The sequence below is a fragment of the Equus asinus genome, chromosome 11, assembly GCF_041296235.1.
Source record: "Equus asinus isolate D_3611 breed Donkey chromosome 11, EquAss-T2T_v2, whole genome shotgun sequence".
Lineage (NCBI taxonomy): Eukaryota > Metazoa > Chordata > Mammalia > Perissodactyla > Equidae > Equus > Equus asinus.
In genome coordinates, this window is record NC_091800.1 from 73337028 (window position 1) to 73364683 (window position 27656).

The 27656-nt window shown below is 35.5% G+C and overlaps 1 protein-coding gene across 5 annotated transcripts in view; it reads left to right on the forward strand.

The window, feature by feature from the left end:
* PCCA (propionyl-CoA carboxylase subunit alpha) overlaps window positions 1-27656 on the forward strand; it is a 394848-nt gene that overhangs the window by 272986 nt on the left and 94206 nt on the right. For all 5 annotated transcript variants that reach the window (XM_014839245.3, XM_070520102.1, XM_014839234.3 and 2 more), the window contains exon 20: window positions 24677-24775. In XM_014839245.3, the coding sequence (XP_014694731.1) occupies window positions 24677-24775 (99 nt within the window). The remainder of the gene's footprint in view (window positions 1-24676; window positions 24776-27656) is intronic.

Here is a 27656-nt window from a genome sequence, read left to right on the forward strand (position 1 = left end):
TGTCCTGGCATGCCCAGAATTTTCTTGGGACAAAGAGGGTAGCAGAGAGGTGGGGAGTTACTATGTTTATAACTGTAAGTAGGATTAAAAACGGAACCTATTTTGTGTTGTCACGAGTTCATCACAGAATTTTAGAAGTTATAAGAATTTGGCTCCCCTAAGCCAACTCTTTGTTGAACGGTGGAGAACACGTGAGGCCTGGAAGACTGAGCGCCTCGCCCAGGATTGCTTGGTGAGTGAAGAGAGCACAGCCAGAGCCTGGTCTCCTGATGGCTCGTCCCCTTTTTATTGAGCTTTCTGCCATGGAAGAAACTTTTAAGTTTAGCAACTGTACAGATGGTGTTAGTTTTATCTCTATAATATATTGAAAAAAAAAGTTGAAGTATTGAATTTCCCCTATTTAGGGAGCTTGTTGCCTGCTGTCACATCTAATAGTGTCCCTTAAGAAAAAAATGTGATTGCTCAATATGATTCTATAAGCTCACCGTAACCAATTACAGAGTTAGAAAGGCTTGGTAGGGGGGACACCAAGACTGCTTTATTCTGTTGGAGTAATATTCCAAATTCTGAATATAGCTTTTTCCTACCACTTCATAACCCAAATAATGGCTGTTAAGCAAAATATTTTTGTCACACCAACAAGTTTTTTGTTTTGAGCTGCTTCTACTGACTTTTATTAACTACTCAAAAATCTTAACATCAAAATCCTAGTTTTATGTACCAGAAAAAAAAGTTAATTGTGCAACCATGGCTAATTCTTTTATGAATTTTGTAACCACTTTCCCTCAATAAATATATGAAACACTTTAAGTATTGGTACATTTCCTGGGTTTTTTTTCCGAGGTCCTGTAGAAGATCCACAAGACTAGATTTAGTACCCAGAAAGAAATTTCAGATAGTGATACTAAAAATGTTCTGCCTTAACTCTGAGTTTTTTGTAATGAAATAGTGTAAACTCTTAACATTGCTTTTATGGAGCTTTGTAGTCCATAAAAATAACATCGTTGTGGAGCCCCGATGTGCGTCATCTGTGACTGGAGGTTTTAATGTCTTTGCAAAAGGCAGAGTGGTGCTTTCCTTTGAAATGTGTCAGGCAGTTTTAGATGCAGCTTCTCAGATGGATTTAATTAGTCCTTCATAGGACTAGATGTCCGTTTGTTGCAGCTGAATTCTCATTTCATTCACCCATAACTAGAAACACCTCGCTTCAAACGAGTTTCTTCAAAGAAAGAGGGGTTTAGGGTTCTGTGTTTTACTGCTTTTTGATGTTGGTTTCCCTTTAACTGAGAAGACCTTATGTTTATACAACTGTTATTATTAAGAAAACATAGCTTTCTTCACCGGGGTTCCTTTTGTATCAGTGCTGGTTATTGGTGGAAGTCAGAAATCTGTGGAATAGATCTCGCTGTGTCAGACGATTAGAGCAGCTGTGTGTTTGCGTGTTTTGCTTGTGAGAAGCGTGAACTGAAAATGTGGCATAAACTTGTGGACTAATTCTATAAACCCAAAATTTGAATGCCAGTATAAGGTGAAAACTAGTAACTGAATATGTTAATAGGGTGGTTGTTTGTTTCAGAAGCTTATAATATTGACCACAAAAACAGAGCAAATCAACTTACAAGAGTTGCCATAACTCTAATAGTAATTGTGTTTTGATTTACTCTGCCTACAGTGCATGGCTCCTGGTATGCTTTCAATAAATATGTTGAAAGGATGAAAACATATTCTCCACAGTAAAATTATATATGTTTAAAAAAATGTATCCTACTAATAGTTTTTTAAAAAATTATCCCTAAACCTTCACATTTCATTAGGATAGCTAGTTGAATTTACCCTGAAAATAATGCTCTTTCTTCTCTTTTCCAGTTAGTGTGTCTAGGGTCTGGCATGTTTCTTCATCAAGGCAGCTTTTATCTTCTATGCCCGCAATTCTAATTACATTTCAGGGGTTGTGATCTCTCCCATAATCCTGGTCATTCTTTGTATTTTGGATGAAATGCTTCAGGGGGTTTTGGGGCTGTTCACTCACGGGCACAGGTTTGCATCTCTAAAAGTTTCTCTTGCTCTAACATCCTGATTTGTATAACAATTCTAAAAGGTACTCTTTAACTTCTTACTATTCTTTCCTTTTTGTGGAAAAACAAAGTTAATTTAGACTATTCAAACTTAAAATTGTCCCAAAGCCACAGATCACACTGAAAAATACATAGTAATATATCCCACAGATTCTTTTGGTGTCTTGTTTCAATATTCCACCCAAGAATCTGTAGAATCTCAGGCTTGTATCTCTGCCTTGTTTCTTAGCCATAACTGATATCGCCCATCTTGTTCACCAGACTCAGTTCTATATAACTGTGCCAGTTTCTAAAACTCAGATGTCAGAGATGTGCCACCATTGAAGATATGAAAAAAAGATTGACAAAAGTTTAAAAACGGTCTTTTAAAAAATATTTTGGGGAATGCTCAGAATAAATCAGAAAGGGATTTCATTGAAAAGGCCAACACATTGTTGGGAATTGATATGTGTTCTTGGTTTTGTGTTTTGTGACTTGTGACTGTTTTGTGGAAATTGTGGTGTTAGGAGAATAGTGACCTGTGACTCAGGAATACTTTATTACATTTATGTAAATCTAATGATTTTTAAAATTTTTATGGATGTGATTTGTTTTAAGGAGTTCTTTTAATGATTCTGCCTTTAGTACAGTGTTACATGGTTTCACAGCATTTTTATTTCTTGCAAATAATCTAAAAATCTAGGTAGAAATAAAAAGTCTCAAGTACAAAGGGCAGAACATTTGTGAATTATCTTTTATATCGGTTTGCAAGACAACGTGTTAAGGAACCCTATTCCTAGAGCATTTGAAGTTAATAAAACATACTGCAGTTAATCATGTTTTCTATTCTGCAAACTGGGCTGTCTTATAAAAAAGAAACATCAGTCACATTGGATATGGGGACGTAGGCAATCATATTCTTCCTCCATTATCTTCAGCTCTAAAAACTGTCAGCATTCACTAATAAGGTTTAGTTTGGGGCTAGGTAACATCGTAATGGAGAAACAGTAATATAACATTATATTTAAAACAACAGTGTTTGAAGACAGTAAACCTCCTTACCAGTCACTTATCAATTATGTAACTTTGGAAAAGTTCCTTAACCTCTTAGAGCCACTGCAGCAATAGTGTTCTCCACAGATGCTGGTACAGAGGAACACGTGAAGCCTGTGAGTTAGATGGAGTTGGGTTTAAATGCTGTCCTGAAACTGCTGGCTGTGAAAGCAGTGGAGTCAGTCATCTTTTCTGAGCCTTCATTTTCCTCGTCTATGAAATAGGGATAATATTCTCTAGGGTTTTTGCAAAAATCAAGTGAGATAATGTATGTAAAGCCCCTGGTACAGTGGCTGGCATGTAGTAGGCCCTCGAAATGATCTCCTTTCCCCCTTAAATAGAGACATTTTGCTTTTTACAAGAATCTGAATTAGCTTTTATTTTGCAAACAGTTCTTTTCCATTGTATGAAAAATTCATAGAAAGTTTTGAAAACAAGACTAGAACATACACAGTAAGCATTGGCAAGGCTTGTCAGTATCGAGTAATATTCTAAGATTCTAAGATTCTTTGGTTAGAATTGTATGATTCATTTATTTCATGAAGCCTCTTTTGAGGCTACAACAGAATACCTGGAGAGTAGTTATAGAGGTAATGGTCTCTTAGTGATTCACTTTGGGAAATTTTTTCAAGTGAGGATAGTGAGCCAAACACTGCTGGCCCCTTACCCCCTTCCCGCCCTCAGACGTGTTGTTTGAAAGCCATGAAGCCTGCAGTTCCTCCTTCCTCCACTGTAGGGCGTGCCTACGCCGTTAAGGTCCAAGGCTGACGGGATCAGGCTCTCTGGGGATCTGTGCCTGCTCCTCCCAGAGCCTTTCTCTTATCCATGGATACTCTACTGGCTGTCTGGTAAAAACTCCAGACATCATGGAATAATGACACCGATTATTGTAGTGACCATGCTTTGCAATAAAATATTGACCCTTGCTATTGTATTTTCCCTCCAAATGAACTTACCAACAAATATCTAAATTGACTCGGTCGAGGTGTAATCAGATCAGCCTGGGTTGGAATACGCTACTTTGCTAGCTGTGGAACTTTGAGCAATTATTTTAATTTCTCTGAGCCTCAGATTTGTCATCTATAAAATGTGGTTAATAACATCTCCATTGTAGGATTACCCTGAGGATTCAGTGAGTTTAATGTTTATTAAAATACTTGATTGCTGTTAGGTACTCAGTGCATGTTCCCTTTCTTTGATTTAGACTCATTTCTCTGAACAAGTGACAAAAAGTTGGACAGCTGCAAAGAAAACCGAGGAGCATTCATAATCTGGATATTACCACCATTGGAGTTTATATTCTGGTTCAGTGTTGTTTTCTTTTTTTAAGGCATTTTATTTCTAGGGAGATATTATAAAAGAAACCATGCTATTTGTTTCTAACTCAGTGTTTAAATCTCAGAAAAGGTAGATATTGTTTGAAATTTTAAAGTTTAGTGCAAATGACTTTGAGCACAGCTCTGCGTGGATATATTTGCTCTCAGCCATATTTATCATGCCAGCATGATGGTGGGTTTCTATTGCTGCTGCCGCATTTCGTTACGTGGCTTTTTATAAAAACTGCTGACTCTGTTTAGACACGTGATGTGTGGTTATCATATGGAACAAGAGTAAGGAAACCAGCTGGAGATTAAACATAGCATAATCCTCTGTTGTAAATAATCATAGACAAACTGTGAGTAGCTACCAAATTCGTCCAACTGGGAAAAAAGTACTTATGTTTAGCTTTTAAAATCTAGTGATGGTTACTTGAGAAGTGGCTTAAATGTATCTCCTTATAATGATACAGCTTCAGAGTGATTAAAAGTAGAGTTGTTGTTGCTTACTGTTTTTTATGATCACATTTGAAACAAAGTTTAGAAGAATTTATGATTTTGTTTATAGCCAACTACTGAAAACACCAGTAAAGTGCAAGAGTCTGTGGTGATTGACAAGGTTGCTGGTAGTGAGTTTGACTTATCAAAGATTGAAGAAAGATCTGTTCTGTTTCATTCCACACTACTGGTTTAGGAGCATTAATGGATGTTTTAACTACAAGTTTAGTCTAAATCAAGTCTTTCAGGTTTAATCTGTTCTATAGGGTTTTAAAATATCGTATATCCATATCACACCACACCACACATTGAGAACTTCACCTTAATAGGGAGGTGTGTCCTTACTTGGAATTAAGCTGCAGTACAAGAAGTATACTAACTTACACAGAGGATATTCTTGCTAGCATTCTGTATATATCATTTGCTTATTCAAGCATGTAAAACTTCAACAAGAGGAGGTAATTTTGCTTAGATTTCTTGATTTGAATTGTTCTACTATTTGGCACTGGGTGGATAAAGGAAAAAATCATATTGAAAGCATTGTTCTGTTAATGAAGTTGCTTGTCCTTTTTTGTGCCAAATTTGGCAGGTAAAATTACCATTTATTCTACTTGCTAGAGCTGAAGAATAGATTGTTGGGGAAAAGTAGCAATTTCAGTAATGACACTACATAGAATGTGGTACATTACATACATCTCCTGTACTTTTAGATATTGACACGAAATTTTTATTTCTCTTTAGTAATATACATTGTCTTTAACCGCTGTATTATATCCAGTAGCTTTACGTCCATCAGCTACTTACAATTTGCTTCAACTGTGAAATTTTAAAAAATACTATGTTGTTATTACTTATAATAAACCAAAGAGAAGCATTTTGACCTGAGGATAAATTAACGATTGTATTTTGTTCTGGATATTCCAAAAGTATTGCATGCTTTTTGATAGGAACAGTTATTTAAAGTTTAAAAAGTAAAGATGAAATATGCACTTTATTTAATATGAAGAAATATCATTAATATCAGATTCCAGATGTTTGTGATTTCTTCCATATTAAATATATTTTGCTCTTTTTTATGTGCTTTAACTTTTGGTTTGCAAATTCTAAAAGAGAAGTTTTAATCAAAAATCTTGATCTAAAATGAGAGACATGTCATTCAAAATATGAATAGGTGGTTTTTAAAAAGTTAATCACATATTTAAATGAAATGCATAAATTTAGCATTTGTTGAACTTTGAAGTACATATATGATTCACTAAATTTCTTAGAAATTAGGTTTTCTCTAATTATAAAATTTCAGATTTTTAAAAAATTATTATTTCTGTAACGTTTACAATATAATAGCTAAACTTGACCTTCCCCTAAAAAAGAAGAAATCCTCTGTAGAAACTAATTTGCAAAATATGTTTTTTAAAAAAAGCCAATTGGTGAACTTGTAGACTTGGAAATGTTAACACAAAATACAGGATTTGGTGTTGCTGAAACTTGTAACCGTCAGTCACTTCTTTGTGCCCACTAAATTCAGTGGTAGGCAGGTGCAGATGTTACAAAATCTAACATTGCAATTGACACTAATTGGCATAGTTGGTGGCAGTCTTATCAGAAAGCAAAGGGCTGAATGGTTGAATGGGTTTAGAGAACTTGAATGATAATAAGCATTTTTATATGCATCTTGAATTACTTTCATGACCCAGACTAACAGGAACACTTCATTCTGACCTCATCCTTCAATGAATGGAAATTACAGAAAGCATAATATGCAGTGTGTGTGATTACTGATTGTTTTTCAGGTAACCTTTTACAGCTGTCCGCTCCATTGCCCACTTTTCCACCTCCCCTCACCCTCCCTCCCAGGGCTCAAAGAAACCCAAGTATATGTATGGAATAAAAAGGAGATAACTGTTATTACTAAATATTAAATTAATGTTTTTTTGCTTGAGGAAGATTGGCCCTGAGTTAACATCTGCGTCACTCTTCCTCTGTTTTATGTGGGAAGCTACCACAGCATGGCTTGACAAGTGGTGCTAGGTCCACGCCCAGGATCCGAACCTGTGAACCCCAGGCCGCCAAAGCAGAGTGCACGAACTTAACCACTACGCCACGGGGCAGGCTCCTAAATTAACTTTTTTGATTGATTTATTGGTAAAAGCTTGATGTGTGTCATAGTACTTTAGGCTAAACTTACAAAAAAGTATTTGTTGAATTTATGGATGAAACAATAAGAAATCTGGGCCTCGTGTCTAAATGGTCTTAGAGCAGGTAGGCGAATAAGTGGGATATAAATGAAACAAGATCGGCTTTATGTGGGTAAATTTTGAGCTGGGTGATAGAAATATAGGGCTTTATCAAGCTATTCTTGCGGTTTCTGTATATATTTGAAATTTTGCATGACAGAAGGGTTATTGTTTTTTTTTGTTTGCTTGTTCGCTGTGCTCAGCCACCTCACCCCCTACTGTTGTAAGGTTTTCTGTACTTGCCAGTTCCTTCCCAGTACCTGCTTTTTAGAATTTTCCTAGTCCCTTTTATCAAAAATGATTCATCTAAAGTAAGGGCTATATAACCTAATAAACTAATCCGTGTGCTCATGTACAAATAAGTTAACTTCTAGAAAGCAGTGTGGATTTTAATAGTTTTCCAAAGACACTTTCTAAATGGAAAGGAGTGGCTCTCAGGGTGGAATTTTTAGTCACTGAGTTGGTTCTTTATGCCTGTTTGGACTGTACGGAGACCACCCCTCACAGAAGTGTTAACAATTTTAGGTGTTGTGTAATGATTCATCTTAGCTTTTTTGTGCTTGAGGTAATGATGTATTTTTCTTCACTAGAAATACTTTCTGTAAAGAGTTTTTCTTTAGGTGAATTAGGAGAGAGAATAACTATATTATTTAGCTTATGTTTGCGCATGTAGGTATTTTTATATGTTTTTGGTCCCCTCCCCACCCTCAAATAATTTAGAATTACCTGTGTTAAACAATAGAATTGAGTCTTGTGTCAGTCAAAGGTCCCTTTTGCAAAGGGGCATCTGGGAGAGATGCCTGCCAGAGGCTTCAGTTTGAAAGTTAAAGGCTGAAAACAGTTACTGTAACATTCCTTTCTGTCTCCTGGTTACTCCATAGATGAGTAGTTGTTGTAAATTTTGTACTCTGCTGTTGATCCCTGTCCCCTTGAGATTTATGACAATCAAGTAAAAGTAAACTTTTTAAAAGATGTTTAAAATGTTGATCCTTGGCTCCTAAGGGATGGAGAAACCAAGATAATTTTTCAGACTATTGCTCATTTTTCCACACTTTTGTTCTGTCCTGAGAATTGATTTGAGTTGATCCTTGTTTCAAAGTAGCATTACTTAAAATAGTTTAGACTTTTTATAGCTTTCTAAGGAATTAAAATATAAAAATTTCACTACTTGTCAGTTTGTATCTCTGGAGGTCGTCGGGAATAAATGTGGTTTGCTCATTAATTTCTTAGGCTCTTCCCAGTTGTTCTCTACTTGTCCTTTTCCTTGTTAGCTTTCAGTTTGGCCATGATGGGTGTATTATTTCTAGTAACTGCTACCAAAACCGATATATTAGCCATGCCTTTCTTCAAGGCTCCTGGAAAAGTGCCAGTCTTATTCTTTCAGTTTGGGACCATAGTTTTACAAATAATGGAATGGTCTTACTTTGCAGTCATCAGACTTAAAAGGATTTATCTAACAATTTGAATAGATAATTTTATTTGTGTGGACATGAAAGCAAAACCCTAGAAATGGGATAGAATTTTAAGTGGCATTTTTAATTTGTTTTGAAATTCTTTCTGTTTTTCTTTAAATGAGCTAGGTTAAATAAGCTTGGGTGTGTATGTGTGAGTGGGAGATGAGGTGTTCATCTCCGGTATACTAGATCCTCTGTGGATTTTATATCATAAAAGGGCTTAATGGAGTCTTTTATATAGTTGGAATATCTTTAATCTGCTATTATAAGCACATATGGATTTTTAAATACAAGTATTGTCAACATTTTATAGGACATTATGACTAAAAGTATTTTTACTTAAAAGTTATTTTATTAGTCTTACCAAAAGCTGCCTTGAGGAATTTCAAATTATAACTACGTTGTCAGTGGTCAACAATCTAAGATGAAAGCCATTATCTGAACAATATGCATCAAGAGTATGAAAGCGAGTCATTATGTTTTTGTCTGCTTTGTGTTATGATATTTACATTTTCAGCTACCAAATAAATAAGAGTTAGATTTTCTATCTCACTGAATTAGATAATCTTTATTTTGAATATAATAGATGCTTATCAAAGATCTACCAATCTTCAATGTCAAACCTTTGTGCTAAGTTCTTCACGAGGGACATGAAAGAATAGGGCACTAACCCGCCCTCATGAGCTTCTGGTTTAGATGGGAAGTGTTGAGATCGATAAATTAATATTTGATAAGTGCATAGAGATATAAAATGTTACAGAAATTCAAAGAAAGGAAAGACTCCATCCAATATAGCAGAGGACTACGGATGGCGTAGGTGGGTTCAAGGGGGATGAGGCAGAAAGTCAAGAGCAAACTTGACAAAGTAAATAGCATATGTTGTAGGTAGTGAAGAATGGATGGTAGTAGAAGTCTGTTAGGCTGAGTTGATCTTCCTAAGTTTAGGAACTAGTAGGCATAAAGTTCAGGGAATGGGGCCTGTGCACATTTGTTGAATGTAAGAGAAAGAGGAAAGAAAAATCAAAATGATATGTTGCTAGATAGAGGCATTAGTACAGAAGACCTTGAGGGCCATGTTGAGAAGTTAAAATTGTATTTATTAAGCAACCAGAAGCCAAGAAAGATTTTTGAGCTGAGAAAACACCTAAGACATGATAAAGCCACATTTTTAACTGGTCAGTGGAAGTAAATAGACTCGTAGCTGACTGGTGATAGGGCTTTGGGAAGGTTTTCTGTTTGGATAAGTTGCTAGTAGGAAAAGAAAGAGAAAGGAACAGAGTTCATATTTGGCTTAGTAGTTGATAACAGAATTTGGGAAGATGGACTAGAGAGATGTCAGCAATAGTGTGAGGGGAAAGGGCCAAGCAAGCAAAACTTAGTAAATGGAGTATCTTTTAGAATGCATCAGCTTTTGTCAGCCCCACTTGTGATGTGGCTCAGTCTGTAAACCATCTCTCCCTATGGCCACATTGGCTTGATAATTAATTGACACTATGAACTGGAATTCTTTGGTACCACACATGACTGTCCAAAGTGTTGGCCTGAGCTGACGATCTATTTTCTTTGACGTTTTACTATGGAAAACTTAAGGTATACACAAACTTGAGAGGGTAGTATGATGAGTACCATGTGCTGTTCTTGTTTTAAATTTCTAGAGTATTTTAAGGCACATATTGCGCATCATATAAATTGATGCTCTTTGTTTTATTTTAAGTTTGTTGAGTTGCAGAAGATCTTTCAGTGTCCTAAATTCCCAAACTCGTGTCCACTGAGCATCTAGTACATTGTTCCTTTTTTTTCCAAAGAGAAACCTATTTCTTTTTAAATTTCACATTAGTATCAAATCAGTTGACCTTTTTTAGTTAAAGCACTATCATACTCTTTTTCTAATATATACTCTTTGAATTATCAGGGAATATATCTAGGGAAGATGATATATATGTATGTTGGACAAACTGAGAAAGAAAAAAGTAGCAAACTTATTAGTTAAGTGGATCATGAAAGGCAGGTTTCTCACTGTCAGAGAAAGGAATTACGAATACAGAATGGGGGAGCTGGAATGTACCTCGTGGTGTTGGATTTGAATTGGAGGGATCAGTGTGAACTCATGGCTTTTTATAGGTAGACTAAGAAACAGATGTAGATGTATTTACCTAGTGCTCAACGTTACAGTCGGCAAACTTGGCAGAAACCATCTTTACCGTGATAAAATCACCTCACTGGCAATGGGACAAATTGACAATCATGTGCCTCCAGTATGATGTTGAGAAAAACACAACATCACTGCTGTAGTATTCCTGGTAAAAATGCATAATTGTGAGGAAACATTCTCCCAAATTGAGGGACACTCTACAAAGTAACTAGTCTATACTCTTCAAAAATATCAAGGTCATGAAAGACAAGGCAAAATTAAGAAACTGTTCCAGGTGGACAGAGACCAAAGAGACATGACAACTAAATGCAGGAGCATAAATCAGATCCTGGACATACTGTAAAGGGCATTATTGGGACAATTGGCAATATTTAAATATGGTTTGTGGATTCAGTGGTAATATAGGATCAATAGCAACTTCTTGATTTTGCTGGCTGTAGTGTACAGAGAGCATCCTTGTACTTGGGAATGCATGCTGAACCATTAAGGGGCAATGAGACATCATAACATTCTTTACTGGCAAAAAATAATAATGACTAAGGAATCTGAGCTTGATGTACTATTGCTACAGTTTTTATGTACATTTGAAGTTATTTCACTAAAAATGAACAAAATAAAAAGAAATGCTTTCCCAGACCGTTCATTAGAATGATAGAAACTAATTGCATTGTTTTTCTATTTCCTGTTAGGAGCAATGAAAAAGTACTGGTAACTCTGTTAACCTTATGCCAATGGTTTATAGAGCTGATAAGCTTTCTGTTGACTTTTTCCAAGTGCATCATTTATTATGATCAACTTAATGGATAGCTAGATTTTTACTAGGGTCCTCCTTGAGATATAATTGACACTTAGAGAGTAAAAGGCTGATAGTTTATTCACTGGATGGATTTGATGAGTAGTTCTTGGGCATCAATTCCTGCATCTCACCCTTATCAAAGAAATTGGGATAAACAATGATAGCAAAAAAAAAGTTTTATTTTTCTGCTTATAAAACATTCTTTTATTAGATTTGTAATCATGAGAAGTTATAAGGACATAAATATATGTACTAATTCTTTTGGAAGTAAATTTGCTACTGTAATTAAAAGATGCAAATAAAACTATAAAGTATGTTATTGGTATTGCAATGTAGAAAAGGGGTAATTATCTTAGTTTATGTATTGGAAATAATGTCACTGATGGCCACAGAGGCTGAGAAAAGAGTACAGAACTGCTGGATAGTTCTTGGTAGGAAAGAACATAGAAAATAGAATATCAAATATATTTGTTATTGGCTAGGAGAAATGGGCTATTAGGGCAAACTGTGTGTGCCTATGGATACTATTAGAATGCTAAACAGTCATGTAAATGAGGTAGGATTAAGAAGTAGCATGTTGCAATTTCAGTGTATGGGAATTTAAGAAAAAGGAGGACTTAGACATTATTGTGAAAGTCCTGTAGCCCATTTAGCATGTGTGGGTTCTGTGGTGGTGAAACACCAGCTTAGGTAAGGGGATTTTATTGGGGGACATCTGTGGTGGCGAAATACGTATGAAAAGCAAAAGAGATGCTAATAGGAATCAGATGAGCGTTAAAAGGATAAATAATGGAGGAAGTATTAATGGAAGAACAAGCAAAAGTAGATATGTTTGAAAAAGGAGAAAAATAGATCCAGAATAACCATTATTGTGGGAGGAGTACATAGTATTACTAAGTTGAACTACCAATAACCAGCATTTATTGAGGATTTATTATGTGCCAGGTACTGTTCTAAGGGCTTGGCTTTATTCCTCAAAACCATTCTGTGAGCGTAGATTTTACATATGAGGAAACCGGAGACGTGAACGAGTAAGTATTATGTGGACCTTAGGTTCTGCTACAAGTATTCTGACTTTACAGTACTGCATAGAAAACACAGGATTCCTCCAAGATTTGGTAGATTAGGTAGGAGAAGAAAAGGCAGCTTCACTTGCTTCTTATTTTAAACTCATCTACCTACAGTTATTCATTAAGCTGATATAATTTACAGTATTCTCTGCAGAGGATGACCTTATCACACCAATGCAAAAGAAACTACTACTGTAATTAAACTGGGGGCAAAATAATGTGGGGATTTTTTTTAAACCATACAACTGAAATTAAAGTTGTTACTGATCAATTAGTGAGGCGATAATTAAACAGAAACTAGTCAACCTGGCTGATTATAGATCAGTACCTAAAATTTGTTTTTGCAGTTCACATCCTTTGAGATATATTAAATTACATTTGTAACACATGCATATTTAATGTAATCTTTTGTGATAGATTAACAGATCTTTACCATCATGTCTAATTCCTCTTGATGTTTTTGTCATTATTACATATATATTTGGGAGAGAAATAAAAGATTGTTTCCAAGGTGATAGTGATAAGGAAGAAACTTATGAAAAATGGTTGACTCCTTTGTTTTCAGAAAACAAGCATCTCATTTCTCTCTAGAGGAGCACTAGGGGTATCATAACTATATTTTGGAATAGTAAAGTATTTTACTGACTAGAAGAGCAGGATAAAGATTACCTACCCTTTTTATGTTATATTAAGATATAAGACTGTGTTATAGTTTATATTAAAATGTTAAGAATCATTAATTATTGTAATAGAATAAAAATGTTTGGTTGTTTTTGTCGTGTTTTACCTGAGAAATTAATGTTGAAGCAGCTAACTTAGCAAAGTTATTAGATCTAAATAACAGGAAAATTATATGCTTCTCATTGCCAACATCTTAACTTTTAGAATTTTTTAAAAAGTATGTTTGTGTTTCTCATATCTAGTAGCAGTTTATGTAAAAGTTGGTGAACGATAATAATGTTAGATGGTGGCAATATCCCAATTTAATTAACTGCATGGCACATAGATTTCTTTGTTATTGGGGAGTGTGGATATACTTGATCTATTTGATATATAATTTAATAATCGTATTTTTGTTCATAGTAATTAAGAGATAAGACCCAAAAAGAACCATTAAAGATCTTTATCTCTAGAACAGTCTTTTCTTACAAGGTACAAATATGCAATGGGAGTCTACTGTATGCGAGCACTGTATCATATGTATTTAGATTACATTTGTTCCTTTTACTTTTGACACCTGGATTTAAGTGAAATAGTCTGAGGAGAATTGTAAGATAATTGCTTCTATAACTTACATAATTTAGATGGCTCTTTAATTTCCTTATTGTGAAATAGGAGGAAGAGTGGGTTGGGTTGGAATATAATGTTTCTGGGGTCCCTTTCAGCCTAATAGTCAAATCAGAAAAGTGCATATCTTTTTCCATTTTCTGTGCAGAGTGATTATTTTTAAGATACACTATGAAAGCCTATTAAAGGGGCAGAAACTAGTTATTCCTTTCTGAGAATTAGTTATAGCTTGATCCACAGATCTTTCTTATCCTTCATATTGTTTTCAGAAATAGAAGGAAGATATATGACCAAAGTCTTTTAAAAATAGTGGAATACCTTGATTTTTATCTTAGATTTAGTTCTTCACAATGCTAGTCTTCCTAACATTTGATGACAAAAAATAATTTAGAATTTGTGTATAACAAAAAAGAAGACTTGTAGGGTGAATCACAAACACTTCTTATAGCCTGTATCTTCCCAAATTTTTATTATTTTTGGAAATGCTTTTTGGCAAATATCTTGTTTTGTAAGTTTTATATTCCTATTGTTGAAAAAAATTGTTTAGCAGCTGCCTACTGCAATAGAAACTATAATATTTTAACTGTGTCATGAGGTATCTCTGAGGAAGTGCTTTTTTTGTTTTTTAATGGTAAAGGATGTAAGTACTCTCTCTAATGTCAAATTAATTTAGGGTGTGTACTTTCTTTTTCCCTTATGATTACGTAGATAGGAAAATTGAATGTTCCAAACAACTCATGGAAAATGTTCCACATCAACATTATTTGTACCACAAATGCAGTTCAGTGCTTTTAATGAAATACAAAGTTACAGGTAGGTTATTAAATATGAGAAAATGCTTTCCTTGAAATAGGAAAGAAATCAAGTTTTTGAACTCTTTTAAGTATAAATATTCTCATTAGGAATAATTTTCAACTAAACTGATCTCTTTAAGCTAGGGGAAAGTTTTCAGAAAATAGAGCATGTTGAAATGAATTTCGTGAATTCCACCCACCATGGCTTTGCTCTGATTAATTTGAACTTATAATGTCATTACTTAAAATAGAATGTAATCTTTAAATGATTACAAGATGGTGAGACATATGATGTCCTTATACTAAAGATGGAAGTCCTACACATCTCTTTTGGAGTTTACCCTTTTCAGAAGCAGGCAGGACCTGCGTTTGATCATTCTCACATTGTCTTCCTTTACCCTTTATCTCTGATTTTGTAAATGGTCAGTTTTATGTTTACAAAAGATTATTCTGCCTGTAGTGAGGAGAACCAGTTGGAGATATGAAGGAATATATGTGGGAAGACTAATCTGTTGCAGTAGTCCTGGTGAGAGCTGGTGGGAGGTTTGGTAAGATGGGAGTGGTAGAGATGGAGAAAAGTTGAGCTCTTTGAAAGCCTCTCCAGTCATCCGATTATTCCTAAATCTGTTTCCTATGCTCTTTCATATAGTCTCTCCACTTCCTCTCAACCCTTTCCACTGTGCCTTCTGTATCTCTTGTTTTGTCATCAACAAACTCCCCTGTCTTCTCAACTTTTTCTCTGAGTGTGCCACCGCTTACTTGCCTTCACAGAAACCTGGTGATAGTTTTTCTCTCATACCACGTGCAGCTCGGGGATGGGAGGTGGGGTTGTTTTTCTTCTAGTGTCCTTCTAGACCACTCTTCCCCTCCCTTTTGTAAAAACCTTGCTCTTTGAGGTGCACATTATCAGTCTACATCACTACCTCCCCTCCCTCTTGGCAACCTTCAGGCTCCCTCCCTTTCATCCCTCCCCCTGCAATTAAAGGCCAGCAACCAGTTCATGGTCTGCCTCTGCCTCAGTACAGCCAATAGTCCTTATATTTTCTCTCCATCCATGGACCTGCTCCTGTTTTTTCATCCTTTATCCAGCTTGGAGTCCTTGGGCTATAATTATTTTCAATCACTTACTAATACCTTAACTTCCTAAACCCCTTCATTCTTCCATCAATCACAAACTTAGATGAACTCAAAATCCTGCTTTTTTTATGCCTCCATCAAAGTACCTGAGTGTTGCTGGAAACAATGACATACCAAGGGCAGATTCCTATCATTACATCTGCATGACGTCCCACTGCAGCTGAGCATCCAACACTGTAGCAGTTTTACTGTTTTTCTAATAAGCTCATCCTTCTCCTTTTTCTTCAGTGACTATTTCATATCTTGACCTCTGTATTCACACTTCCCACTTTCCTTCCTCAGTTTATATTACTCCTGAATATCCCCCTTCTCTCCACTACTAATAATCTAGACATAGTCAGCATAATTTGTATTTTTGTTTCATCCAGTTCATTCTCCAAGCTGTAGCCAGAGTGATCTTTTAAAAACACAAAGCTGATGTTGTCCGTCTCCAGTTGGAATCCTTTAGTGTTTCCCATTGCTCTCCACTCTCTTCAGGTACCACTCTCTCCTTTGTTTTCTGTGTTCTGCACACTGGTTTCAAATAAGCTAAGCTTTCTCTTGCCTCAGGGATTTTTATTTTTATGTGATATTCCCTCTAGGATATTCCCTTGGATAGTTCCACCCACCTACCATAACCACACAAATTCCTGCTCACTCTTCAGATCTTGCTTAAAGATCACCTCCTCAGAGTGCTCTTCCTTCCTGTTGAGAAGTGAAGAAAAATGAGAATTGAGAGAGTATAAAAATTGCTGAAGACTATTTGTGACCTCTCAGAATAGAGCAGCCAGATCATTGAAGGTTAGGGGGAAAGGTATGTAGTAAGAACATAGATTTAGAGCACTTGCTCTAGAACTTGTCAGAGAAAAAGAGAGAAATAGTTTGGTAGTTGGAGGGCATTGTGGGTCAAGTGCATGTGCTGGGAAAATATGGGAGTCCTGAACGTCTTAGAAAGCAGAGGGGAAGCAGCCAGTGTGTGAGGTATCAGTAAAGGAAAGAAGATGGTTGATGATGCAAAAAAATAAGAGGACTTATGTCTCATGGCTTCAGTTTTGATAAAGAAAAAGAGAGGGTCATCTGCTAACAGTATGGGTCAGTATTAATATGATAATTAACATAAGTTTGGTGCACTTGAGTCCTAGGTCTGTTTCAACTGAGGATGTAAAATCTTTAAGTTTGAGTCAGTGTTTCTAAACAGAGATATTGTATCTTTGGATTGGATTGTTTTTAAAATACAGAGTTTTAAAAAATAATTAGAATATTCTAGTGTTTTCACAGATCTAGAAATTTCTACAGTATTATCTGCCTTGAAAGGTGTGAAATTTTACTTAAGTCCCAGAGTATTATGTCATTTGTCACTTTACCTTGGTCTATATTTCATTTTATCACCACACTGAATTTGACTCCGTTTGTTAGCTTTTATTGTCTGTTAAAGGAAAGATCTTAAGAACTTCAAACCCCAAATAGAGGTGCTTGAGTAAAACAAAAATCCTTTTCTAGTATTGGAATTTTCCAGATCAGAAATTAACTGTCTAAATATATCTTAAAGGGCTTTGCAACCATAAAACTGTAGAATTTTAGACCTAAAAGAGATCTCCAGTTGCCTAATTTTTAGATGAGGAAGAGAGTTGAGAAAGAGAGATTGTCTGAAATACATTGTAAAATTGGATGCTGTAGATGAAATCAAGAAATCTGTGACAAGAGAAATTGAAATAAGTATTTTTCTGTTAACCAAAATGAAGTTTTAAAAGAACAACTACTATTCTTTATGTGTCTTAGTGAAAGGTCTAAAGTTGGTATTGATTGCATCCTATAATGAGAGAGGGAATTAGGCACTCACACTTCTCCTCACTTTTTAATTTTTTAATATATAATGTGTACAGGACAAAATTCGAAAAATAGAAATGGATTTGCAGTGAAAAGCAGTTCCCTTCCAACCTTGTCCCTCAGCCCCTCTGCTCCTCTTATACATTTGTCCAGAGATATTCTATGCATTTAAAAACACACGCTTATAGGGTTTTTGTTTTTCTTAACAAATAATAGCATAATGTATACACTGTTCTGTTTTCTCAGGGATGGTTTCATATGAGTATGTATAGAGGTGCCTCCTTTTTAAAGAAGGAGCCCTAAGTTCTTCCATGCTACAAAATATATTTATATGATACACTTTAAGGACATCTTAGCTAGGTATAAAATTGGGGGGCAAAATTTTTTTTTTTAAGTACTTAGCATTACTCTGTCGTCTTCTCTATCAGTGTTGCTCTTGCGAAATTATGCTGAGCTAAGGTTTTTCCTTGCTTGTGCATGATTTCTTATCTTTGCCTAAATACCCACATAATTCTCTCTTTATTCTTAAAGTTCCGTAAAGATCATCATTCTACAAATTCAAGGTTTAATTTATTTTGAAAAGTTTTACCCTGTCATATCTTTGAATTTACATTTATTCTTTTTTCTTTATAAAAGTCTTTTTGAAGAAGACTTTTGTGTATTCTTTTGATTCCATTTCTTCCTCCTCCATCTCTATTGTCTTCTCTATAAATTGTCTCTATATTGTTGGTCTTTTCCATTTTGTTTAAATGATTTCTCCATGTCCTTATTTTTCCTTTTAGTCACATTTATTCTATTTTGGGTTGCTTCTTAATGTGGCTTTTAACTCTATAATGTTATTTATTTCTTCATTTTTTTTTTTTCTAAATTCTACCAGCTTGATTTTCGTTTCCTTCTGTTGGTGTATAGTCTCTTCTTTGAACCTTTGTTTTTCTTCTTTGAGCTCATTTTTTTAAAGAGGGGTCATGTTTCCTATGGTTGTCTTTGAGACTTTGCAGAATTATTTATCTGGACTCTTCCTGTGTTTCTTTGAATAGTTCTTGTGTTGTGTGCTCTTAATTTACCTTTTTCTCTTTATAAAAATATTTTTTGCAAGTTATATGCGAAGATCCAGTATTGGTTATTTTCTGATTATTATTTGTGTTGCAATAGGGTAGATGGTTGGGTATAAGCATGGGCAGCTTGCAACTTTTCCTTGTTAGGCTTGGTACCCTAATTCTCTCACAAAATCTGTTATTTCCTTTGCCCTAGATTTCATTTCACACTAGTTTTGGGCATTGAAAAGATAGGGTGGTTCCTTATGTCAGCTTCTCAGTGTCATAACAATGCAATGCCACTTCCACTCTACATCTGCTGCTTCAGTCACCCTTGGCTAAAGAATTAGGTGTAAATGATATACATGGCATAGTAACAAGACTTCTTCTCTTCAGTCTACCCATACCTTTCTATGGTATTAAAATGTGGTGCAAAGAAACATTCCCTGCCTCTCCTATGGCTTATACTTACGTCTGATTTCACTCACCTAATGATACCATCGGTAGAATCATTGCATTTGCTGTTTAGAATTATGCTTTTTGGAGAAATCTGTTTACTGCTTGAGCCCCAAGAAGGCATATAATGGCTTTCAGCATGTTCTCTTCCCTTATTTAAAGCTTGCAGCTGTGTTTCATAGTTCATGATGTGGAGCTATGATAGCTTCCTTGCTTCAGCTATATAGTGAAGTTGCAAAATTATACTCAGTACTTACCAGATGTACTAGGAAATGTAGTTTCTTTATTGTCTATCATGTGTAATCTTCTTCCTGATCCCTCTACCTTTAGTAAGGGGGGAGGAGGAAGAAAGACTTGCTGAAAAACAGGATCTTTGGGCTCTTTTGGTTTAAATAGTATCTTTTCAGGTACTGTAGTGTTTCATCTTTCTTCCCCTTCCTCCAGCTTCTACCAAGGTGGAGTCTGGGTGCATGTAAGAGGGACCTTTGGGAATGTGGTCACACTGGCCTCATAACTATGGATGTGGGCAGGATAACTCGGATCCACACTGTCCTTACAAGACTTTGTTGCAAGGACCCAGACTGGTGACTGTTGAGTAATGGTTCATCCTATTTGGCATGGAAGCCATTGAAGAGGCTCCTGCTGCCTATAGTCCTGATTACTATTTGCCTACAGTCATGTAGTCTCCTGTACCATATGGGCTTCGTTCTGACCCAGACCTTCTCTAGTCATCTGAGTAGGACAGGTAGAAACTTCTGGATTTCTACCATGATGTACTTGGATCATCTGTCCAGTCTCTTCCTCCATCCATGATATGCTGTTACTCCCATACCATGTTAGGAATGCTGTGAAACTGAGTACTGGGCTTTACTAGAAGCCTGTAGCCTCCTCCAGACTGTATCTCAGAAGCAGACCTCCAGCCCAGATATTTTTAGGGTACCTGATACCTGTCAGAATGTTTTCACCCATCTTTCTCCACTGCCACTCTCCTACCTGTTCCCAAGGTTCCATGCAGAAAAGGAAATAGGGAGGACTCTAATATCTGATATCTTCATCTTCCCTCTGTACCTTTTCTTCATGTAATCCACAGGGACCTGAAAGGGCCTTTTTTTATTTTCATGTTTCCGTCTGGAAGGAACTTTCCTTCCATTCTTCTTGCCAAGTTAATGTTCACATCCACTCATCCAATAGCAGAGGATGCAGGGAAAGAAATGAGTTTATCAGGAAGGGAAGATAAATCAAGGTAGTTTAAAACTACTCCCTTCAGTTTTTGAAGAGGTAGATTTTTCTCCCTCTGTTTTCATTTTTTAGAAGTCAGATTTATTGGGGTATAATTTATGTAAATTTATGTAAAATTTACTCTTTTTAATGGTACGGTTGGTTTGGGTTTTGAAATATGTATATAGTTGTATAATCACCACCAAAATCAAGACTTAGAATATTTCCATCACCCCAAAATGTTCTCTCATGCTCCTTCCTAGTCAAAGTCGTCCTTGTACCATTAGCCCCTAGCAACCACTGATTTGATTTCTGCCTTTTCCAGAATTACATATAAGTAGAATCATATAGTATATACTCTTTTGTGTCAGCCTTCTTTCATTTAGCATAATGCTTTTGAGATGCTTATTGCTAATTACCTTTCCATTGTATGGATATGCCATATTTGTTTATCCTTTAATCAGTTCACAGGACTTTTGGGGTTTTTCCAGTTTGAGGGTAATGTAAACATTCTGCTATATATATTCTGCTATCATAAACAAGTTTCTGTGAATATTCATGAACAATCTTTGTGTATACATATCTTTTTCACTGCTGTGGGATTTTCTAAAGTGGGTTTACCATTTTGCATTCCTACCAGCAATGTATGAAAGTTCTGATTGCTCTACATGTTTGACGGCGCTTATTATCATCACTCTTTTTCATTTTAGACATTCTAGTGAGTGTGTAGTGCTATTTCATTATAATTTTAATTTGCCTTTTCCTAATGACTGATCAATGATGTGCTTATTATCCATCTTCTTTGATGAAGTGCCTGATCAAATCTTTTGCCCACTTTTTAAAAAATTCAGTTGTTTTTCTTATTGAGTTGTAAGTTCTTTGTATATTTTGGATATAAGTCGTTTATCAGATGTGTGTTTTGCAAATACTTTCTCCCAACTCATGGCTCAACTTTCCTTTTCTTAACATTTTGATGAAGTCCAACTCATCGTCTTTTTCTTGTAGGATTTCTATTTTTTGTGTCTAGAAATCTTTGCCTGGACCAAGGGCATAAAGATTTTCTCTTGTTTTCTTCCAGAAGTTTTTTAGTTTTATGTTTAGTTTTAATCGTTTTGAGTTGATTTTTATTTTATTTTATGATGTGGGGTAAAGGTCAGGGTTTATTTTTTTGAATGTGAATGTTCAGTTGTTCCAAGGCTATTTGTTGACAAACTGTACTTTCCTCATTTAATATCTTGGCACTTTTCTTGAAAATTCATTAACCGTTTATGTGTGGGTCTCTGAACTCTCAATTTTGTTCTATTAATGAATATATCTATTCTTAACCAGTATCTTGATTACTGTAGCTTTATGGGAAGTCTTAAAATCAAGTGGTGTGAGTTCCCCAAATTTGCTAATATTCAAAATTGTCTTCACTATTCTATATCCTTTGCTTTTCTATATATATTTTAGAATCAGCTTATCAATTTCTAACAACAAAAAACGCCTGCTGAAATATTGATTGGAATTACATTGAATATATAGATCAATTTGGGAGAGAAATTAATGTCTTAATAATTCTAAAACACTTCTAATTCATGAGCATGGTATGGTATCTCTGTTTTGGGGTCATCTTTAATTTCTCACAAAAGTACTGTTTCCAATTTCTGAAAAATTAAAATTCCCCCCTCTGTTTTCATTTGTTACTTACTTACTTATTTATTTATTTATTTTAGGAAGATTAGCCCTGAGCTAACATCCACCACCAATCCTCATCATTTTTGCTGAGGAAGACTGGCCCTGAGCTAACATCTGTGCCCATCTTCCTCTACTTTATATGTGGGATGCCTACCACAGCATGGCTTGACAAGTGGTGCATAGGTCCACACCCGGGATCTGCACTGGGGAACCCCAGGCCGCCAAAGTGGAGTGTGTGAACTTAACCGCTACGCTACCAGGGTGGCGTCTGTTACTTATTTTTTAATAGCTTTATTGAGATATAATTCACATACCATACAATTTACTCATTTAGAGTGTATAATTCGTGGTTTGTAGTATATTCACAGAGCTGTGCACAATAAGCACAGTCAATTTTAGAACATTTTCGTCATGCCAAATAAGAAAACCTGTACCCCATAGTTGTCACCCCTCAGTCCCTCCATCCATCCCCATACCTCTACCCCCAGCTCAAGGCAGCTGCTAATCTACTTTCTGTCTCTATGGGTTTTTCTATTCTGGACATTTCATATAAATGGAACTATATAATTTGTAGTCTTCTGTGACTTGATTCTTTCAGTTAACATATTTTCAAGGTTCATCTATGTAGTAGCGTGTATCAGTATTTCATTCCTTTTTATTACCAAATAATATTCCATTGTATGGATATGTCACATTTTGTTTGAGCATCCTTAAAAATGGTTTATTTCAGTTTGTGGTAAATTGATTTCTCCTTTAACATGATTTGAGTAGATTAGGTTCTTTTCTCAGTTCCCTCTCATATGCCCTAAAGATAGCAATTGCAATTTTATTCTGCCAGCCTTGTATATTTGAAATTAATATCAAATACAAATTTTAAATGATTATCATTCAAAATCTTTATTTACAGCCTCTAACTTTCTTTTTTCACAAATAAAACAAAACTTTTATAATGGATTATTGAACTTTTTTAACCTCTTAAATTTAGAAGCCATTTCAAAGCAAATATTGTTTTCAGTTTTAAAAAGCACTTACTATTTGTAAAACCTTATCTATTGAAAGCTTCTTTTGGAAATCTTTCATTGCATAATATTTAATTTGGAGGGGAGGGAATAAATAGGATAATTTTAAAATGTATTATTGCTGCTTTAATCAAAACTACAGTCTTTCTGCTGCTCAGATTTTTATCATGTAGTGTTTTAATAGTAAATAATTTATGAGATAGTATGATTATCTGACCTTATTTTTAAAACTCATTTAAGGGTAGTAAAACCATTAGAGACAGGAGAAGGGGGAAAATATTTAGGACCTACCATGACAGGAATATTGGTAGAGACTTTTGAATGTTAACTTGTTTAACCTTTACAGCACCCTCTTGGTTAGATATTTTACTGTATTATAGTTTGGAAACTGAAACTCTGAGAGGTTAAACACTCCAGCTTGGTAAACAACTCCAACTTAGCAAAACAGAAGTGAGACCCAAGGCGGTGTGATTTCGATGCCACTGTTTTTTCTTCCCAGTTACTGAACTGTACTGTTTGTACAGGGAGGCCACTGAAGTCAGAAACACATTCCAGTGCATAATATAAGTCCTACTGATACTTCATTATGTAGCCGATAGCATATCTTTGTTTCTAGACTTTATGACCACACTCTAGGGAAAATATATAAATACATAAACATCTATTCAGACAGACTTCCATATATACACGTATGCTTCTCAACAGTGTAAGTCCATGTGTCTTTTATTTTAATAAGTGAGTATCTTTTAAGAGAATGAAGTGATAATGAAGGAATTGTTAGGGATCATATATCTTCGCTCTGCTATAGGTTTATTTTGAAACTTAAATATCTGTTTATTGGGTTGCTTACTGTGGACTTAAAATAATAACATTCTTTTCTCTTACCTCTCATATTGAAGAGTAGGGCATCAGTGAGTGAAAAGGAAGAAATTACTAATGGGAGTTTTTATTTTAAATTAGCTTTGATTTTTTTCAGTTTTATATTATTTAAAGTTAGAATTTTTCTCTTAAACTATCTCTGTTTTAAAAGATTATGTGGGGTTTTTTTTTTGCATCTTCATAAATGATGACTTGATGAAATTAGTCATTTATGATCAACAAAAATATGCCAGAACTTTGCAAAGTTCAAATGGACTTTTAACATTCAACATCAAAGAATTTTGCCTAATTAAAGCTTCTGTTTAATTAAGATAACAATGCATAGTCCTTCATTAAAATTAACACAGAAAAAGTTCTTTCTTGGTCCTTGGAGAGGATATTATATGCAAGCCCTGTTGTGTGGGTTGCAAAATGTCACTGGAATTTATATGCATTACTTGTCTAATTGCAGTAAATGTAGCATGTCCAGATAGGTTTAGAGTTAGAAGGCTGTTTGTTACTTACTGGAAATCACTTGAAACCTCAGTACCCGGAGGCAGCTGTGCCCAGGTCCTTCACCTCTCCCCAGAGATGGCTAAGAAGACTCTTGTTGGACCCTGTCTTTCATGGCGGGAGCAGTAAACATGACAGGTTGTTTGGGAGCCATCTGTTTAAAATGGCTGCTGCTTTGTATGCAGCGATGAACTTGAGATCAGTTTTCTGTCTTTCTTCGTGGTAACAGTCTTATTTGGTGTCACAACAGGTGGAAGTTGATGGGTCGAAACTAAATGTGACCAGCACGTGGAACCTGGCTTCACCCTTATTGTCTGTCAACATTGATGGCACTGAGAGGACGATACAGGTAAATAGTCTGATGATTTACTTAGAGGGCTCCATCAAGTCCACAATCCTTACCTGTACCTGTGTGGTTAATACTTACAGGGATAGTCCATCTCATACATTTTATAGTTGAAAACGTTTTTTTCTTATTTTAGAGGATCTTGAGTGAAGTCTTATTCTGAAGAATCAAGGTTTTCTTTTTTTGAGAAATCTAGGAAAGTTAGTGTATTACCCTTTGTTGTAAATAAAGCATCCTGCATGGTTTTCTAAAAATATTAGAAGATTAGCAGTTTTCTTTGTCATCGTGAGTTTTTAGTTGTGAAATAGAACTTACTTTCTTGCCTTCCTTTTCTATGCAATTGAAGTTGTATAGTATTAGATCAACAGAAACATGAGCTGTTCAGGCTGACTTTCCATAACACATTGATGCCTTTTGAAAAGTGAGTAATCTTAATTTGCTAACCTTTCTTCCCCCACCATATAAAATGTCTTGCATCGAGGAGATGCCTTGAAATCCAGAGTTGCCTGAAAGTTCTTTGTGATCAGTGACCTACATTTTAAAGTAGACAGCTATGAAAAGAGATTCTGCCAAAATTCCTTCACCACACTTATAGTTGAGGTTTAAGGCTCCAGAAAAAAAAAATTAAAAATACCGTGGAACGTGTGGCTATCACATGCAAATAAAAATCATAACCCCCCCCCCCATAGCATTAAATGCTTGTGCTTTTTTCTTTTTTAGGAAAATGTTTCTTGCATTCCCTTAATTGGATTTTATGCAGGAAACTGATTTTTAAAACCTAGAATAATCAAGAGAATCGCAGATAAAGATTACTCTAAACTAGATTCATATATACTTCTATTAGAGACTGTGGGTCAGAGGATTCAAGACACCCCCAGTAAATATTTGATGACTAAACTAATTTCCAAGCCAGGTTCAATTGGTATATTATCTCTTGGTTTCTAAGAAATATTGAACTCTCTGTAATGAGTTCTGTATTTTGACTTTGGTTTTGTGACTTGTTCCAGTATATTTTTTCTCTCATATTTTCTTTCATATTCTAATGAAGTGAAACACTTTGAGACCAATGGAAAAAATATCAGTGCCTAATTTCACATCACTTAGATCCATTTATTATGTCTTCAAAAATGGGTTATGTCACACTTGTTTATGCTCAATAGAATATACTCTTCATTGAATGTGCTGTGGCTCAGGCATTCGTGTGTTTTGGTCAGGAGGAGATAGTATGACCTCTCAGTTGTGAGTAGAGAGAGATACGAAGTCCTACTATCCAAATCTTTCTATCATCATATTTTCAGAGTCCTCCTCAATGACTGTGCACATAGATGTCTTAATGGCACTTTTACACGTGGAGTTTCTAGCTAAATTAACATTGGATATCTTAGAATATATTTGTATATATATTTATATTAATATATTTATGTATTCTAAATAATATACTTAGAATAATCCGTAGAAATATTTTTCCTAGCATAGGGATAATGTTCAATAAATCCCTTTTAATTCTTGCAAGTTCTTTGCTTAAAAAAGAAAAAAATTAATGTGAAATAAATGACCCCTCAAGGCAGACCCTTGGCTCTTTAGAGGAGGTCATTGCTTCCAGTTAAGTGCTCTCTCGTTGGAAGGAAATGACCTCTTTCAGAGAGGTAAATGGTATACTGGAAAAGAAAAGTCATTTACTTTAAAAAAGGTGAGCAAAGTTTTTCCTTACCAGAACAGATTAATTTTATTTATTTTCTATGGGAAGTAGCTTTCAGTGTTGACTCTTTTTATCTCCAGAATATACTATGATCCTTGTGAAATTAATAACATGATAAGAATAAATAACACATAGTGCTTACTGCGTGGCAGGTATAGTTGTAAGCACAGCTTCTTCACATTTCATCTTCACAACAACTGTATGAAGTAGGTACTATTATTTATACTATTGTAAATGAGGCAGCGGAGGCCCAGAGAAAGTAAGTGACTTGTTCAAGGTCACCCAGCTAATAGGAGGTGGAGCCAGTATTTAAATCCAAGCAGTCTTGCTGTGGGATCCGTGTTGTTAAGCGTTGCACTATGCTGAGGCAAGCTAAGTGATTTCCCTGTGATTTCAAAGCCAGGAAGAAGCTGAGCAGAAATTTGAAGCCTGGCAGTGTGACTCAGAGTGTGTGCTTCTAACCACAGTGCTATCTAGGACTTTTCTATTTTCCCCATCAGAGTTCTTCAGTTAGTAATTTACCTCTCATTCATACTCATAAACCAGTGATGCTCAAACTTTAATGTGCTTCAGAATCAACTAAAAGACTTGTTGAAACTCAGATTGTCGCACCTACCTGCAGAGTTTACTCTGATTTAGTAGGTCTGGGCAAGGTGTGTATTTCTAATAAGTTTCCAGGTACTGTGGGGACTTGAAATTGGCCACCCCAAGATATATCTCTTTGGCATCAGGATTATTTGAGGCTGATTGCTTTTGATAAACTGGGACAGGGAAGGAGGCTCTGAGGAATGGAACTTGCCCTTTGTTAGGACACTTACATTTGTAAGGTAAGTCTCTATCTGTAAAAGGTGCCTCCCTCTCTGTACCAGGAAGAAGAAAGAAGAGGACCTTCTCTCTAGAAACTCTTAATCAATACCAAAGGCAAGGACTTAAAATCTGCATTTTATTGTGCTAGTCTGGTAACCTCCCGTAACTCACTTCCCTCCCCCTCCCAACGTTGGTATTTCTTTAAGGATTAAGCATCTTTCCTTAGGCTAGGAACTGGTTGCTGCGCTCACCTGTGACCGCCCAGCTCCAGACGATAGACTTGCCTCCTGCTACGCCCACCAAGATAGCAGACTGTGTCCATCAAGCACTGTGCCAACAGGGCAATCTTGTGACTATTGTGGGAGGGACATTTCAATC